The sequence below is a fragment of the Pithys albifrons genome, chromosome 13, assembly GCF_047495875.1.
Source record: "Pithys albifrons albifrons isolate INPA30051 chromosome 13, PitAlb_v1, whole genome shotgun sequence".
NCBI lineage: Eukaryota > Metazoa > Chordata > Aves > Passeriformes > Thamnophilidae > Pithys > Pithys albifrons.
In genome coordinates this window covers 3,024,670-3,042,361 of record NC_092470.1, presented here as the reverse complement: position 1 = coordinate 3,042,361, position 17,692 = coordinate 3,024,670, and the positions used below count along the sequence as shown (strand labels likewise).

General features: G+C 44.3%; 1 protein-coding gene across 1 annotated transcript in view; it reads right to left on the bottom strand.

Moving 5' to 3' along the window:
• Positions 1–16,224, bottom strand: part of KLF13 (KLF transcription factor 13) — a 31,742-nt gene extending 15,518 nt beyond the window's left edge. The window contains exon 1 of the mRNA XM_071568142.1: positions 15,237–16,224. Within this exon, the coding sequence (XP_071424243.1) occupies positions 15,237–15,777 (541 nt within the window). The 5' untranslated portion in view covers positions 15,778–16,224. The remainder of the gene's footprint in view (positions 1–15,236) is intronic.
• Between the last annotated feature and the right edge of the window lie 1,468 nt (positions 16,225–17,692).

Genomic DNA, 17,692 nt, shown 5'->3' with positions numbered 1-17,692 from the left:
AATGAAGGGTTGTCCTGGTATGCAGACTAACAGACTAAAGGATTATTCATCTAAACTGAGACCTGTACTTTATTTATGTGAATCCTGGAAGATGCTGGATGTCATCTGCCTCCAGCTGAGGAGCACATACTTGGGCATGAAGAGACCTTGAGGGTAAGTTCTGCCATTTGATGTGCACAGCATTTCCCAGGATTTGGGGCCAAGATGAGATTTCATTGTGCCAGAAGCCAAGCAAACAGAAGTTAGTAAAGTTATCTTTGGCTCTAACTGGGAAATGTCTCTTTGTGAACTTTTGAACTGTTTAATCAACAACCTCACAGTAACACAGTGTGCATGAAACCTGGGACTTCAGCATTTCCACTCTAAAGCTGAGTGAAGAATCTGATACTGAGAGTTTAGAGCAACTGGATGGAAGAGAGAGGGACGGGGAATTTCCTGTTATTTCATTTCCATTCTGGATGGATTATTTGCCAGAGAGCAAGGTGGTGTTGAAGTAGTTTATGAGCAGCATCTGCCAAGGACCATATTGAGGATCCAGCTGCAGGAACAGCAGCTCTGCAAAGTCATTTTATGGGCTGATAATCAGGCAGTGAATCTGTTGCTTGCCACCAGGCAGCTCCCACTCTTGGTATGCACAAACCCACTGCATACACCTCCAAATCTCCTGTCCAGGTTGTCAGGCCACACTTCCTCTTTAAACCAGGCTTCAGGTTTTGATTTTAATAAAGGGATCAGATTCTGTGATAAGTTGTGCTTATATTCTAATGTGATCACTTTTAAAACAGGCCAACTTTTTTTTTAGAAAAGACAATAGTTGCAGTTCAACATTCAACTTTTGCAAGTCTCATTTACACATTCTATTCCAATAACACCTTCCCTGTTTATTTTTGCATCCTTTCCTCCAACCACAGCTGCATGAAAGGGAAAAAAGAATACCAGTTACCTGCTCCTTTCTAGTTTCATCTTTTCTCAGCCTTTTTTATGTGTTAAGTCTTTTAAACCACAAAGGTCTGTAAGCACATACACATCTAGGCCTCATTCTTATACAGAAATAGAAAATAAGTAAGAGAAGGTTTTCAACACTTATCATTAAGTTGTCTTTTAATTTTTACTGTCTTAATGTTTCAATCACCAGAGTGAACTTGCAGGGCTGTACTTGATTTTTCAAGTTTTTAAAAAATCAGGCTCCTATCCAATGTTTCAGGCTGTTTCTGAAAGCACATCTTACCACCTTGGCCATGCTCTATGCAAAACAGAAATAAATTCTCATTAATGAGATGCTGAAGTGAGTTCTTGGTGTATCTAATGGATATGACTCAAAAATAGAGAGATGTTCTCAAGCAACTGTCTCATCATGTGCTCACACACAGAAATCAATTGGATTCCTTTTCTCAAAAGAAAATACTCCTTTCATCACTTTCCTTTCCAAAGTAGTATTGAAAGGAACATCTTTACTATTTTGAAATGTACTCAAAGGTACATATAAACTCCTGCCTCAGGACATTTATTCCTGCTCTGCTACAATTGTTCATCTGAGAACATTTGATTCCAGGAGAGGAGAGGAAACCTGCTGGCTTTTTGTGGTGCAGCACCTGTTCCTGTGTTTGCAGGAAATTAGCTGACCACACTTGGCTGGCCTGAAGCAGAGGGGCTAATGAAATATTCTGTAAAATACAGATTTTATTGTAAGCAAAGAGTTTTCAGGAGCTTTCTGTGATGAGAAAGTTCTGTAAAATACAGTAGGAAATGCACTCTTAGTGTGAAATTCTAAAAGATAGCACTGCCCTGTAAATCTGCAGGTTAGCTCCAAACCCCTACCTACAGGATATGATTTTTACTTTGAAAAGATCACAGAAGTTCCCTGCTGTTCTTCCATTTGGACTCTTGGTCAATCTAGTCCTAAAGCTGGGAACCACAGAATGATTTGAACCTGGTTTCCTGCTCATATTCCCAGCTCGTGCTGAGCACAACTCTGGAAGCCAGGAGGGGTCCTGGGCTGGGATTCAGGAATTGCAGAATGCAGAACTGCAAGGTTCCTAAACTTGAGTAATCAGGAGGTTCTGTTACAACAGACTGCCTGTAAATGAACCCAAAGGAAACAGGAATTGCAGCTTCCTGAGTTGTGTTGTATCCTGACTTAGTGTTGGGGCACTGGGATGATCCAGCTATTGCTGTTGCAGCTCCACAGTGCCAAATGGGACAGCTTATTATTCCTACCAAAAGATGTGAGGCACAAACTACTTGGCACTTGATTTTCAGCCAATTGTTTGGAACTTGTTTCTACTTTCTTTTGAGAATAAGTTTTTACAGCTCAATTTTAGGATTTGTGGAGTTCTGTGCAGATGGGAATGAGCTCATTTCATAATCAGAAGAGTCAAACACAAACTTGATCTAGGAACTCAGAAGTGTTTGTATATTTTTTAAAAAAATTAGATATTAAAAACCCCAAAGGTGGTTTGATTTCCAAGTGAAAAACAGTTGTGCAGTGAAAATCACTGTTGTTGTTTGTCCTTGAAACCACAATGAATGTGCTTAAATGGAAAGTGTGTTAGCACAGTCCCTTCTTCATAAAGGGAATAAATACCACAGACCTTGCACTTCACCCAAGAGAATGTTCCAGCCTCTTCACAACTACCTGGTTGAGAAAACAGTGATGTGGTAACTTGAACAGGGCTCAGTTCCTCCACAGAATTCAAAGAAAAACTATCAAGTGTATCAATCCCATCAGTTCCTTGCCTTTCTGTAAGAAATTCATCTAAATATCTTAGAAAGTAATTTAGATGCCAACATCTGAAAAATGTAGTTCTGCCTAATGAGTTCCTGCAAACAGCAGGGCCATGGCACTTTACAGTGTGTAATACAGAAATGGGAGTTGGGTGTCTCAAAGGAGACACAACAGAGTTGGCTCTTGGAAAGATGCTTTAAGCAAACATTTGCACAGAAGTTCAGCACAGGTGTCATGTGCTTTCCCAAACTAAATAGTCTGTAACCAACCCACAACTGCTACCCTTGGCAGCACAAAGCAGGCTATATAATATAATATAATATAATATAATATAATATAATATAATATAATATATATAATATCATATAATGTAATATAATGTAATATAATATAATATATAAATAATATATATAATATATAGAATAGAATAGAATAGAATAGAATAGAATAGAATAGAATAGAATAGAAATTTAACATAATATAATATAAAATTAATATAATATAAAATTAATATAATATAATATAATATAATATAATATAATATAATATAATATAATATAATATAATATAATATAATATAATCATGGCTGCTTTTTAAAGAATTTATTTCAAAAGCAAAGCACCAGTCAGACAGAATTCCCTCAGATCTTTTTTGTAACTTGTTATATTCTTAATGACAAAATATGAATTTGGGTGATTTTTGCCTTAGTGACAAAAATTAATCTAGTGGTTTGTACATTCAAGATGGAGGAGTCTATTGCATTTAAAAATTATTTTCCTGTAAACAATCTGTAATAACATCAGTCAAGGTAAGGACACAAAAAGGGAAGGATCAAGCCTAGTGCAAGAGCAGAACTATGGGGGTTTTGTGTTAAACCCCTCAAGGAATTAACAGCAGCCTATTAAACAATCTAATTTTGAATAAGAGAAAACGAAGTATCTAGTGAAAGATGTAGCTTTAAAATAGTGTCATAGTGTAATACAAGCTAAGAGACAATGTTCAGATACCAAACCAACAGCCTATGAAAGTGCATCAGGGCTACATTAGGAGACCGAGTAACTCTTGGAATCATTAATTTGTCCACAAAGGTGACGAAACACCAACCTCAAGATGGACACATCAACCAGTTATGGGGACACCTGTTGCACCAGGGGGTTTAATGAGATCTTTGAGACAAAAAAAATAAACAACAAAAGCCGGGAAGAAAGAAAATGCCGCGATTACGAACTAGAGAGCACCAGCCCCGTCCCCAACCACTGTGAAGGGCAATAAAATAGGATCAACCAGGTGACGGCCCTGACCGAGGAACCAGAGGTGCAAAAGAGCAAGATGGGTGAGGGTTTAGGGGGAAAGAATGGTCCTGAAGCTGGTCATGCTAAACCTTTCTAACACCGGATTGCTGACTTCTCATGAGAGGTGCAATCAATAAATAACTCAGCACTCCTTGGCTGGCACGAAGAGCGAGGTTAATTAGAGACGTAGCCCTGGGATGGTTAGTAATGGAACCCTCTCGTATTCCGGAGATTCCCCTTGAGTACAGATTAACAAGGTCAGGTTTTAGTCCAATCTAGTGAATTTTCTCCTGGACCACAGGACAATCCTAGGCCTAGCTGAACTTTAAAACCTAAGTTTAGGCCCACCTGGCTAAACCCATAAGAGAGGGGTATGTCCTTGTGGTGGTAGTGCAATGGGGCCAAAAAATGGCTTTTCATGTGAGAAAAACAGAGGTGATTTTATTTTGATAAGGTCAGTGATATGGTTTTCTCCAGAGGCCACACCGCTCAAAAAAATCACATGCAGAAAAACAGAGAAAACAGGCAAGTTCTATATGAGTTTTCACCAGTAAGCAATGTTAGCAAAAAGTCTCTAAAAATGTGCAGCCCTTCCCCACTTAGGAGCTTGTGCATGAGTCAAGTGAGAGTTTGGGCTTGGAGGGGAAAGCTGTGTTTGCTTAGTCCACCCTGCTTATGAGAAACATCAGCCAGTTCCAAGTACTGAAGCTGGGGTAAGAAACAGAATGACAAAATGTTCTGTTCTTTTTGGTTTTTTCAACAGAACACCCCTTTGGGGACTGCCTGAAACTTTGGGTAGAAGATGCTGGTGCTGAACATCTGGACTTTGAGAAGCAGTATTTAAAAGCTGTTTCTCATCACAGCTTTGCCTCTGAATTACAGAGTAAGAGCTTCATAGATTATCACTTTAGTATAAAGTGTCTGACAGTCTCTAAACACATCTGCACATTTCCCAGCTGCAGAAGGCTGGGACGAGGTTCATAATAAAACATTTGTGTTGTACAATATTTGCTTCCTTCAATGAGAACAGCAAAGGTAACACTGTTACCTGCCCAACCATCTCACCCTCTGAAAGCTACCAATGAGACATTAAAGAAAACGTTTCCCCAGGAATTAGACTTCTAAATTTACATTCCAAGCTCCAACAGATGCTGCTTAAATCATGTCTGCTTTGGCCAGTGAGATGGTGCCATTAATGACATTGTCCCACTGAAAGGTGATGCCAACACACCAAAACTCACTCAAGGTAGAAGGAAAACACAGAAAAATGGTGGAAGTCTTTCAGCATGTTAATTATCTCGATCTTGTGTGATATCTGAACTGTTTGTAAAAAACCAAGCTTTTAAATCCATTTCTATCAGGTCTGTTTATACTAATAATACTATGTAAGGGCAGCTATAAATCCCAAAGCATTTGCTTTTCTGGTTGCTCATAGTTTTGCTCCTACATTTCTATTTCAGCTAGAATTTCATTCCAAATGTTGCCACTCTGAGAAAGACTATTTCTAAAATGTTAGTGAGAAGAATTCAGTTGTTTTTAATGATGAAAGTTGGGGGAAGTGGGAGGTGTAAATATGGTACACCTTCACACAGAGGGGAGAAATATATTAATGAGAATCCTGGCAGAAAGTAATCCTTTGGGGTATCTAAGGAATTCAGTTTTGTTTTGGCCACATTCTGACAATTTAAACAGACACATTCACAAATATACCCTGGATTTCTTATACACTGAGGCTAACTATGCCCTTGGCAATGCTTGTGTGGACATACATGCACCAAATGGAGGTCTCCATTGACTCAGAGGGGCTCTCAGTGCTCTCTAAAGAGTTTCACGTGCATGAGAAAGCTGCAGACAAGTCACAGAGGTCTTGGAAAACACATCAATAGTCAGAACAATCAAAAACTGCCAAGGCCCTCATGTATTAATGCTCATCTGAGTCCTTCTGCTGGCATTTAAAAAAAATTGCAAATACAGTAAGCCCCTACAAGAATCAGCCTGTGGTCCTGTGAGGTTTCAACAGCATCCCTGTACATTTTTGTTATAGCAGGATAAGGCCTAAACTATCAGATTAGGACTGTGGGAGAGCCCTACGTGCAACTTGTGAGGTTTAAAGTCCCAGTCCAGTATGTAAATTTGTACCAATGTAATTTAACTTATTTACTCCCACAGTCAGAATCAGTATTTCTGTGATCTATTAACAAACAGGTCACCACTTCAGCAAAAATTGACAGGAAAGATCATAGAATCATAGAATGGATTGGGTTGGAAAAGACCTCTGAGATCATCAAGTCCAACCCTTGGTCCAACTCCAGTCCCTTTACCAGATCATGGCACTCAGTGCCACGGCCAAGCTCAGTTTAACTATCTCCAGGGATGGGGAATCCACCCCCTCTCTGGGCAGCCCATTCCAATGCCTGAGCACTCTCTCTGCAAAGAATTTTTTTCTGATCTCCAACTTAAATGTCCCCTGGCAGAGCTTGAGCCCATCGTGCCCCCTTGTCCTATTGCTGAGTGCCTGGGAGAAGAGACCAACCCCCACCTGGCCAGAACTTCCCTTCAGGCAGTTCCAGACAGTGCTGAGGTCACCTCTGAGCCTCCTCTTCTCCAGGCTGAACACCCCCAGCTCCTTCAGCCTCTCCCCACAGCACTTGTGCTCCAGTCCCTTCTCCAGCCTCGTTGCTCTTCTCTGGCCCCACTCCAGCCCCTCAATCTCTTGCCTCAACTGAGGGGCCCAGAACTGAACACAACACTCAAGGTGTGGCCTCCCCAGTGCAGAGTCCAGGGGAAGGGTCACTGCCCTGGGCCTGCTGGCCACACTAGTTTTGATACAGGACAGGATCCCCTTGGCCTTCTTGGCCACCTGGGCACAGTGTTGGCTCCTGTTGAGCTTCCTGTCCCTCAGTTCCCCCCAGGTCCCTCTGCCTGGCTGCTCTCCAGTCACTCTGTGGCCACCCTGAGCTGCTGCAGGGGGTTGTTGTGGCCAAAGTGCAGGACCCGGCACTTGGCCTTGTTGAACTTCATCCCATTGGAATCAGCCCATCTCTCCAGTCTCTCCAGATCCCTCTGCAGAGCCCTCCTGCCCTCCAGCAGATCGATGAACTGCTGGAAGAACTAGATGAACTAGGCTGTCATGTTCTAATCCTTCTCAGCTGGCTCCATCCTAAGTTCCTCTAGAGGAAATACTTACAGCTGTTTAGTTTAAAAAGCTCAGTGCATCCCTCTGGAAGAGTTGGCATTTCTGCCCCTCTCCTTTACCAGTGTTAGAAGCTACTGTTGAAGATGGTAATAAAGACAGAACCAGCGTGTCCATCCTGCTGAGGTATTTGCTGTCCAGGGATACTCGGGCTGGCTGCAGCACCAAAGCAGGTGGAAAGATAAAAAACATGCAGCAGCAACACAATGCTCTCTCATGGGGCTTGTCCAGGTGCCTCTAGTCCAAAAACTCACAGAACTTGTAACTCAATAATAGAGAGCTGTCCAGTAGAAATATAGTGTGCAATAAATCTAAGGCAGCTTATTGATCCATTGACTGCAACATCAGCAGATACCCAGTACAGATATTTTGCCTGTAATTCCTGAGAGCACTGTAAAAGTGCTGTAAGTGATTACAGAAAATCTTTTCCTTGCACTAGAGGTCATTTCAGGATATGGTTACTTTAATACCATTTGAATTGTGCCAAGTTCCTGGTTAGTAAATGCTTTTCATGTTAGAGCTGCAAAAAAGCTTCTGAGGTCGTTTTTCTACAAGTAACCACAACGGTGGCACTCTGAACTTTTAAAAACTTTTCTTTTAATTTAAGTGGAGGCCCTGTAAGATCTGCTGAATCTGCAAGACCTGAAAAATACAGGATATGTGTGTCTGACTTCAGTGCCTGCACTTAAATAACCCATATTGTCCAGCTATTGTTAAACTGAACACAGCAAGATAATGATCTCACTGCCCATGCAAATCTACCTAATAAAAGCCAAGTGGTTAACAAAGGGCAAACAGTGTACCTATAGAAATTCTACAGAAAGGACCCTTCAAAAGTTGTCCTGCTTTTGAACAGCAGAGTATTTTTTTGGCTCTGTCAGCACAGACTTCCAGACTGGAAGGGGGCAGGGGGGAAGTTGGAACCTGCTTAACTTATAAAACAGAACTAGAAACCACATGTCCAATATAAACAAGTTCCAGGTTTCTGCTCTTGGACGTGCCATAACCATGTTGAGCCAGACAAAAACACAATGAAACAGTTGTATTTTAAATGGTTAAAGGTGTCTTCTTTTCAGATGGACTCAAACTGCGAGTTTGTTTCATAAAAAACTCCAGTATAGCCTAAGATTTGTTTATGCACAACCAGTGCACTTGCCAGTGTCCTGCAGAGAAGTATGTGCTACTGCAGAAAAATCTTCTACACATCATCCTGCACACATTTTTTTCCATAGGGCTGGAAAATGCCATCATTTATTCATTAAAAAAGCTTGTTGGCTGGTTTACTCCAAGATACCTGTAAGATTCAGGTCTTGCTGCTGAGGGGAAAGTGCTGCTACCAGTGTCTGGGGTGAGGAAAACAACTGGGAGGTCACCCACCCTCCCTGCTCCCAGCATTAGGAAGTGTGGACCCACCTCCATGCTGGAAGAAAAATGGTTTGAATGGTTTGTGGAAAGAGAATTCTGTGATGGTTCTGATTTTCCACTAGGTACAGTTATTACAATGATAAGTACTGCTGTATTTTAAATGCCTTTTAGCTACAATACCTAAATTCTGGTAATTATTATCAGAAACTTCATTTCTGTGACTTCTGCATGATTCCTATAGCCATAAAGACTGAGGATTAAAAGGAGGGAAAGGAAATAAAGGGAAGCCTTTCACAGAAGAACCTGTGTAACAATCAGGAGAGATATTTCTCTGTAGTAGTTAATAGGACTCAAATGTGTGGTAAATTCAGCTGTCAGCCAACTGGATTCTCCATGCAACTAATTTAACCCTCATTCTTTGGCAGCTGAATTAACTGAATCCTGTTACTCAGTCTTGAAGCAGTCATGTAAAAGGATTGAGTAGGAGTAGTTTGGCCTTTCTTCCTCACTTCAGCTCCTTCTGAAATGAAAGTTTTAAAATTTGCTTACTCTTTTAAGAAATGTTTGCCCTGTGCTTATTTCAAGTACTTTAACATTAAGAAACTCAGAGAATATATATTGTTTGTTGTCCTCCACATGCATAGGCTGTTCTAGGCTTAGAATTGATACTTCAAATAAGAACTTCAGTCATGGGAATTGCATGATGGGGTGAGGACTCAATGAGTGCTCTAAAGGAGGTTGTTCTATGCTTTCTACTGACTTTTTTTAATGTGTTGAAATTTTCTTAGAGGAAATAAGCAGTTGCAAAGCTCTTTCAAAGGAAACACAAACAATGCTTTGCAAATCTGTATTGCTTATTAAAAGACACTTGATATGATCAGGTTTTGGAAAGAAAGCAGGAGGAGACTGCTGAGAAAAAGTGCTTATGGCCCAGGCTGGAAGGACAAGAGTTTCATGAGGCCAGCATTTGGATCTGTCTACAAGCCACCATTTGGGCCCATCTCAGAGACAAACCTTCAGGAAAAGGTTTTGTGCCCTCAGCCAAGTGAGGAGGTGGAAGGCAGTGATGGGGCAGAGCAGCCCAGAGGCACCTGCAGCTTTTGGGTGAGCTGGGTGTGTTCTGATGAGAGCCAGGGGAGCACACAGAGCCTGAGAGCTGTTTTGAACTTTTAACACACAAAGTCAAAACCAGGAGGCCCAATATGCAGAGGGACAAATTAATTTAGCCTGTCCTTTTTCCTGTGGGAAACCAGCCCTGGGAAAAGGCCTCTCCAATTTCCTCTGGCTTCCTGGGCAGTGCAGCTCCCCAAAGCCCTGGCACGCAGAGCAGCCCAACTGGCAGCTCAGCAGAGGATGGATTGTGGCACTGGTGCCCACTCATTCCATCCTGCTGAACACAAGAGCTATCTGCAGGCACAGAAGGCATTAGATGAGGTTTCCCCTCTTGTAATCTTTTCCTGCAAAGCCTTGGGTCTTCACAAACACTGCCCACTTGCCACATGCAAGCCTACACACCCCTTCAAGAGTCAGTGTGTGCCTAAGGCAAGCTAAAGGAAACCTCAGCCAGGGCCAGCCCAGAGTTTTTAACTATCTAGCTATGTTTCTGCTAATTGCAAGGTGCTAAAATGAAACATCAACTTTGTTTCACTGATACAAGGACTTGCTTCTTACATTGGTTAATTGGTTTCTTCACACACACAGATAGCATCTTCAGTCAGAACTTAAAGGAAGCTCTGCTTTACTGTTGTGCTTTGAATGGAACCTGGTTGGAGCAAATCAGACTTACTAGAACTGAAAGGGAAATCCAACCCTCTGTTTAACACATATTATCTGTACTTTATATAAAGGCCTCTTCACCAACCTGAACACAGGTTACTACTCCAGTCTGTCCAGCCTAATTGTTATGCTGTTGTCATACTTGTCACAATGAGATCTGACAGCTTCATTTCTCAGATTGCTTTCAAATAGAATCATAGAATAGAATCATAGAATCACAGAATGGATTGGGTTGGAAAAGACCTCTGAGATCATCAAGTCCAACCCTTGGTCCAACTCCAGTCCCTTTACCAGATCATGGCACTCAGTGCCACGGCCAAGCTCAGTTGAAAAACCTCCAGGGATGGGGAATCCACCCCCTCTCTGGGCAGCCCATTCCAATGCCTGAGCACTCTCTCTGTAAAGAATTTTTTTTTAATTTTTTTTAATACCAAATATGTTATTAAATTCTCCATCTTCACATACCCCAGCCACAAAATCAGCAGAAAAAATTTGCCTAGGGGAACAAGATATAATAATTGATAAGAAAAAAGGGTAACATAAGGTAAAAAATAACGTTTTTTTCATATGAGTTCATTAGTGCTGTCCTCAAAAATGTGCTTATAGATATTTAATGTAAAGAAACAGAGATTTCTTTACAAGTGAATGAAAATGGTCTTTTCTACCTATTTTAATTCAGCCAATATTTCATGAATAAGGGTTAGACCCAAAACAACAGCAGATGCCAAAGAGTATATCCTCCATAATTGCAAGGTTAAGCAGACAGAATGCAGAGCTGCCCAAGCTCACTCTGCCAGACAGAGACTGGCACAGGTCTTGACCACTTTCTCTTGGATGAGTCCAAACCTGACATCTACGAGGAAAGGGAGTATAATTAGGCTTCTCCTCTTCCTGTGCCCCAACAGCCATACAGAGCTAGTTCAGCAATAGTACAGAGGACCTTCTGTTAAGCCACAAGGCCCCCAAGTTGTTTTGCTCCAAGACTCTGCCATAGTAAGACTCCAGACTGAGACTGGTGCCCACATCTCTGTGAAGTTTATGCTAATTTGTGCAAACTTAGTTCTGATGACTTCCTAAGAAGCTGTTCCTGTATTAAGATGTGCTGCTTAGTGAGCAGGACAATTCAAACAAGGTTTATTTTGTGCTTTCTCTGTATTCATTATGCCATGCTAACGAGGATGGCTAAAAGCTTGAGAGGCCACAGTGGTTTGGTGGGGAGCTGCAATACATAAGATTTTTGTGAGCCTTGCCCAAAACCCAGTCAGTTTTTCTACATATAAATACATAGTATAATGCAGTAAGTTGGGGCTCTCTACAACCTCTCAGAACATAATGGTCCTGTAAAAGGCTTCATTAAGTTGTAACCTGTGGATTGTTGTTGGGCTCTGCACTGCCTCCCTGTCAAGAGACAAACTGGATTTTTATGACTCTCAGGAGATTTTCAAACCTTTGTGCTGAAAACCTGCTTAGAGGAAGGAAACTTTGTTATGTAAATGGTTTATCTGATTTTCTGAATGTCCTCTGTGTTCCTGAACCTTCCCAGGACTGGAGACGATTTTTAAAACCAGTGCATCAGTGAAACTTTTTGTATCAATGGGGCCAGTATAGCTTGGCCAAACAGGGTGCTGCATCTGTGGACCACAACACAGCTTCTGAGATCCACAGGAACTTTAGTGGAAAAGAATTTGGACTTGACATCTACCCACTGACACTAAATACAGCTTCCTGGTAAACATTAAAACTTCAAGGGCTTTGTGGCTGGTGATCATGTTGAACTCCAGGACATCCAGTGAGAGAGGAGGGTGGAAAGCATAAACCCTTTCCCCCATGAAGGGAAACGTAGTGGGGAGGGGAACTTTGAAAGCTGGTGGAGAGAACAATGAAGATTTTGGGGACAAATGTTTTCTGCCTGTTTCAAAGGTTTGCAGCTTAATAAAGATGAAGTATTCATAAGGCTGAGGCAGGTTAGTGCTGGAGTACCAAAGTGCACCAAAAAACATGGATTGCTCTAGCACCTTTTGTCCTCATAGAGTATTTAATTCCAAAACACTCTGAGTAGAGGACAAAAGGCAGATGCTGCTTCCATGGCTTTTCTATCTTGTTTCTTCTGCTTTAAAGAAGATAATTAGCATCCTCTGCACTAGGGTTTTTGCTTTAGCTAACTGAGCACTGGAATGTAGCTATAACTATCAGGAGGATTTCACACAGGGCACCAAACAGCTGGAAAATGCTATTAGTTCTCAGTCCCTGGCAGTGGGGGCTGGATTTGACCCAATACTATTTGGAAGGCTCTGTATCTCTTTGCCACACCATAAGGTCAAGGATCTACTCCATCTTTCCTCCAAGCATGAACAGCAAAGCTCTCAGTTTCTGAGCACTGTAGCAAACAAGGACAAGCAATTTCTAAAGCAGGTCATAAACTGCTGTTTGAGTATCTCTTGCATGACCATCAGTATCCTCTAGCCTGCAGGACTGTTCTCAGTCTACAGTTCACCCCTAAATACCAGCTCATCTAGTCATACAGCAGTGAAAGAAGTTGCACTCCAAAGGAGAAGTTTTTGATTGTTTTTTTAGTAAATAGGTTTGGGAGTTATTTGGGTAGGTATTTAAAGCACCTTCCCTGTGTCCCTGGAGTCCTTTCAGCACTGCTGGGTAAGGTAACAGCCCTCACCCTCTCCATCTGACAAATGGGCAGACTGGGAACGTTACTGAGCTAGTTCAGGATCACTGGAAAGCACAGGAGACCCAAACCCTTTGTTCTAAATCAGTAAAACTCATTATGTGCTTTGTAAAAACAAACATTTGCTAGTCCTGGAAGTGCTCACTTGTTCTATCAGCCCTTAACTCTTAGCGTCTTACAAGCCTGTCACAATTTCTTTTAAAGATAGAAAAAAAAAATCAAACACCTTAGAAAATACTCTGGAAGGAGAGCAATAGGCATTTGAGCCCGTTTAAAACTCAATCCAAACAGAGACAGACCTGTTGCCAGTGAGGAGGGAAACTTGGCAGCTTTGCTTAAAGCTTCCCACACAGACAGTGGAAACGAAACAAAACAAAGACGCTGCAGTCCCCGAGGGTCCTGCCACTCCCTGGGCAAACCCAGTCCCTTCCCTGCTCTTCCTTTAGCTCTCAGACACACGTACATGCTTCTCTTCTCTCAGTGCCATTAGCTACAGCAATGGCCAACTCAGCCCTACAGACCTGGAAAAAATACGGGAAGTTAAGGGTTAAAAAAAAGGAAAAAAAAAAAAAACAACGAAGAACTTGGCGGCAAGCCAGCGTCCCCGAATGACTCGACTGTGCCGGCAGCCCGAGCGACACTCCCCGCTCGGCCTCCCTCCCTCCCTCCGCTCCCGCAGGGAGGGCAAGCCCAGCCCGCCCTCCGCCTGGATCAGCCACAGGAGTTCCCCTCCTTGGGCTCTGCTGGGTTCGGCAGCCCCTTAGAAACATTGCTAAATTTATCTTTTCGCTTTCAGCACAACGGCAAACGCCAGCAATAAGAATGCAAAAGAACTGAAAATTAACGGAGGCAATTCCCTGCAAGCCAAGTGGAAACACCTTTTCTGTACAGCTCCCAAGGCGGCAAAAAGCAGAGTGCAAAGCGGGACAGGCTGCCTGGGGTGCCAGGAACATGCTGTTCCGTTGGCTGTGTGCCACGGGGAATTGTCCACCCATATGCTCCAACTTGATGGCGCTTTCTTCTCTCCCCCAGAGAGCAAAACATACCCTCAAATTAGAACGGCTCTTGCTTTATCTCAGGGAGGCAACAGGACAATCTGAAGGGACAATGAAGGCGTGGCCAGGTGGGTGAGGCTGACACCTCTGAGCTAAAACTGTTCAGGAGTTGTTAAGTCACGTTTAGTTCTGAGGATCTCTTTCTTACTGCTCTTTACAAGAGAACTGGCCGTGTATCTCAGGAAACCAATTTGCTGTCTGGAATTAGGCACAGCTCGCACAAGCCGGCTGTGGTCGGTGTGGTGCCTCAGCATCCCTGCCAGCACTGGAGCCCTCAGCAGAGACAAGGCTCCTCGAGTTTTGGTGTCCCTGGACACCATCCTGTTCCCCAGCACCAGGCAGAGGCATGAGGTGTGGCAAGTCATGGGGCCTGTTTCAAGATGGCCCTCCCAATACTTTCTGTGCAACTTTCACAGCGCTTGCAAGATTTCCACTTTTTCTATGGGCGTGTCTCTCACAAATTAGCAACAAAAAGGTGGTCAGGTAAGACTCCACCAAGAAGTAAACGCTGAACACTGATGAGTACAAGTTAGTGGTTGCACTCCAAATGTTTTCTGTTTTGAAATCGGTTTGGCCCAGCTGCTAAAAGCCTTTTAGAGACTGCCCAAGTCCCCCTCTGTCCTCCCAGGGTGTCTCCTGGTGCCTCTGCTCTCGGTCTGCCTGTCTGCTTTCTCTGGCTTTCACAAAGTGTCTGCTAAAGAAAGAAACAGACACACAGCCACTTAGTGCCTCTAGAACATTTAATTTTAAATTATCCAGAGTACTGATGCTTGCATGGGAAGTGATAAACTGGTATCGTGACAGGAGCATGGGGTAGGAAAAGCAGGGAGGGGAGAAGTATTGGAAAGGGAAGTACAGGACACACAGAAGGAGAAGGCGAGCAGCTAAAATTACAGCTTGGTACAATCCACACAGATGACCCATTCCCTGTGACATTAATAAAAAGGGCAACATCAGCTTCGAATCTATGCCCAGTAAGGGTTTATTCCCAGAGGGGGTTTTTTGTTTTGTTTTGTTGTTTGGCTTTCCCGAGCTTGAGTTCCGAGAGGTGAAACCATAACCGTGGCCAAATACAAGTTTGTTTGCTTTTGGTTTTCATTTTAATTACCAAGCTGTAACAAATAAATCTCTGGCTGGATTATAACTAACCTGTGTGGGTCCTTAGATGAGCTTTAAGATGGGAAGATTTGCCATAAACTTTTTCACACCCCACATAGTGGCATTTGTGCTTTTTCTGGGGTGATCCAGGGTCAGTCCAGCTTCTTATGCGTTTGTTCTTTTGTCTGGGGCTTGGCTCAGTTACTGCAGCCAGGCTAGTAGGTGTGGCTGCTCTTTCTCCTCCATGCTCACCAGCCGAAGACACACTTTCTTCCCCAAACTCCTTAGGAGCAATAGAAATGTGTATTTGTTCTGTTATATCAAGGGTCTCCGATTTGCCCGTCCTCAGAGCAGGTGAGTTTGGGACGTGCTGGTTTAGGTCCGCTAAAATGCCAGCTACCACCAGTAACGATGATCCATTGTCCTTCCCCGTTTCTCTGATTTCCTGCTTATCTTCTCCATCGGATGAAGGAAATATTGCTTCATCAGGTTGGAGATCAGGCTCCCCTCTGGGATTATGAATAACAGCACGACTTGACATAGAAACAAGGCACTCGGCTGCAAAATGATCCACATATGCTGCTGCTGCCATTTTTCATAAGTTTAAAAACAAATCCAAACAGACGAGGGCAAAAAAAAAAAAAAAAAAGAAAAACCAACCCAAACCAAAACTGCTCTTTCCCTTTTTTTTTTTAAAAAAAAGATTACGCAACAAGACTTTTCCCTCTCTTATTTCTTAGGGCCTCTTTGCAGGAGTCAAGGCTGCTTTAGCAGCCATCGAAACCACAGCGTTCGTGACGGTCACACCCAGCTTGTCCCTAAATCGAGAGAGGGGCAGTGGACGAGGCGAGGAGCGGCAGGGCGGTCCCGGGCGGCAGCGGCAGGTTGGCGGGCGGGGCGGTGTGTCTGGCTGAGTGTCGGGCTGTGTGTCAGGCAGTGTCTCTCTCAGGCTGTGTCCCCGGCAGTGTCCCGGGCTGTGCCTCTCCCGGGCTGTGTCAGGCGCTGGCGGGGTCGGGGCGGTGCCGCCGCTCCCATCGCGCGCTGACAGCGGCGCGGGCGCTCCGGGGCCGCGGGGGCGTGGCCTCGGCAAGGTTGGGCGTGGCCTCAGTAAAATTGGGCGTGGCTTCATTAAGATTGGGCGTGGTCTCTGCAATATCTGGGCGTGGCCTCGGCGATATTGGGCGTGGCCTAGGTAGGAGTGGGCGTGGTCTCGCAAAATCTGGGCGTGGCGTCCCAGCAAGGGCCGCGCCCCGCGCGCCAGCAGGTGGGCGGAGCGCGCGCTGCGGTGGGTGGGTGGGCGGTGCCCTGATTGGCTGGCGGGGGCGCGCGCCCGGCACCCTCCGCCTCCGCCCCCGCCGGAGCCGCAGCGCGCACACCCCGCGCGCAGACCCCTCCGCCCGCCCCGCGGTGCTCCCCACGCTTATAGAATGATCCGGATTGGAAAAGACCTCTTAGATCGTCATGTCCAACCCTTGATCCAACACCACCGCCGTCACCAGACCATGGCACTGAGTGCCACATCCAATCTCGTCTTAAAAACCTCCAGGGATGGAGAATCCGCCACCTCCCTGGACAGCCCATTCCAATGACTGTTTTGCTGTCTCTGTAAAGAATTTCGTTCTAATATCCAACCTAAACTTCTCCTGGCAGAGCTTAAGCCCGTGCTCTCTTGTCATAGTGACAGTTGCCTGGGAGAAGAGACCAACCCCCACCTGGCCAGAACTTCCCTTCAGGCAGTTCCAGACAGTGCTGAGGTCACCTCTGAGCCTCCTCTTCTCCAGGCTGAACACCCCCAGCTCCCTCAGCCTCTCCCCACAGCACTTGTGCTCCAGTCCCTTCTCCAGCCTTTGCCCCCTGCCCCTGTCCCTCTGACGGGTGAGGGCGATTCCCCAACACCCCATTGGAGCTGCACTGCCAGGACAATTCCAGCAGGAGCCGAACTGGTAAAAGATCCAAACACGCTCCGAAGTTGGAATGACGCAGTGCCAGAAGGAGCGCTCGGTCCGCGGCGGGCACAGATGGAGCTCGGTGCGCATCCCAGTGGGCTGCGACAGGCTCAGCTCCCTGCCAGGGAACACGCTGTGTTTAAATCGCCTCCCTTTCTGGCGAAACTCCGCAGCCTCTGGATTGCTTAAAAGTACAAATGGAAATGACTTGGGTTTCATTATTAGTCTCAGCTTGCAAAATGTACAGGTCAGTCGGTTTTATAGAGATTAACGCCTGAATCAACACGAGAGTTGTGTGTATGATTAACTTGCCAAGAAAAAGTGAAGAAAAGCCTCTGAGGGGAGATCTGAAGGCACTCTGTGGTGCCTGTTACCTTTGCTGGAACGTGTTTCTTCAGAAAACTTCTGTGAAATCCACGTCCTCAGCACAGATGAGCCTTTTCTCTGAGCCAGAGTGGTCAGAAAAAAGAAGGGCTGCTTTGAAGCCTTTGTGGAGGGAAACATTTGGAGTTTGAGTGGGCGTGGGAGGAAATGAACGGCTGTTGCAGAAACTCAAATTAG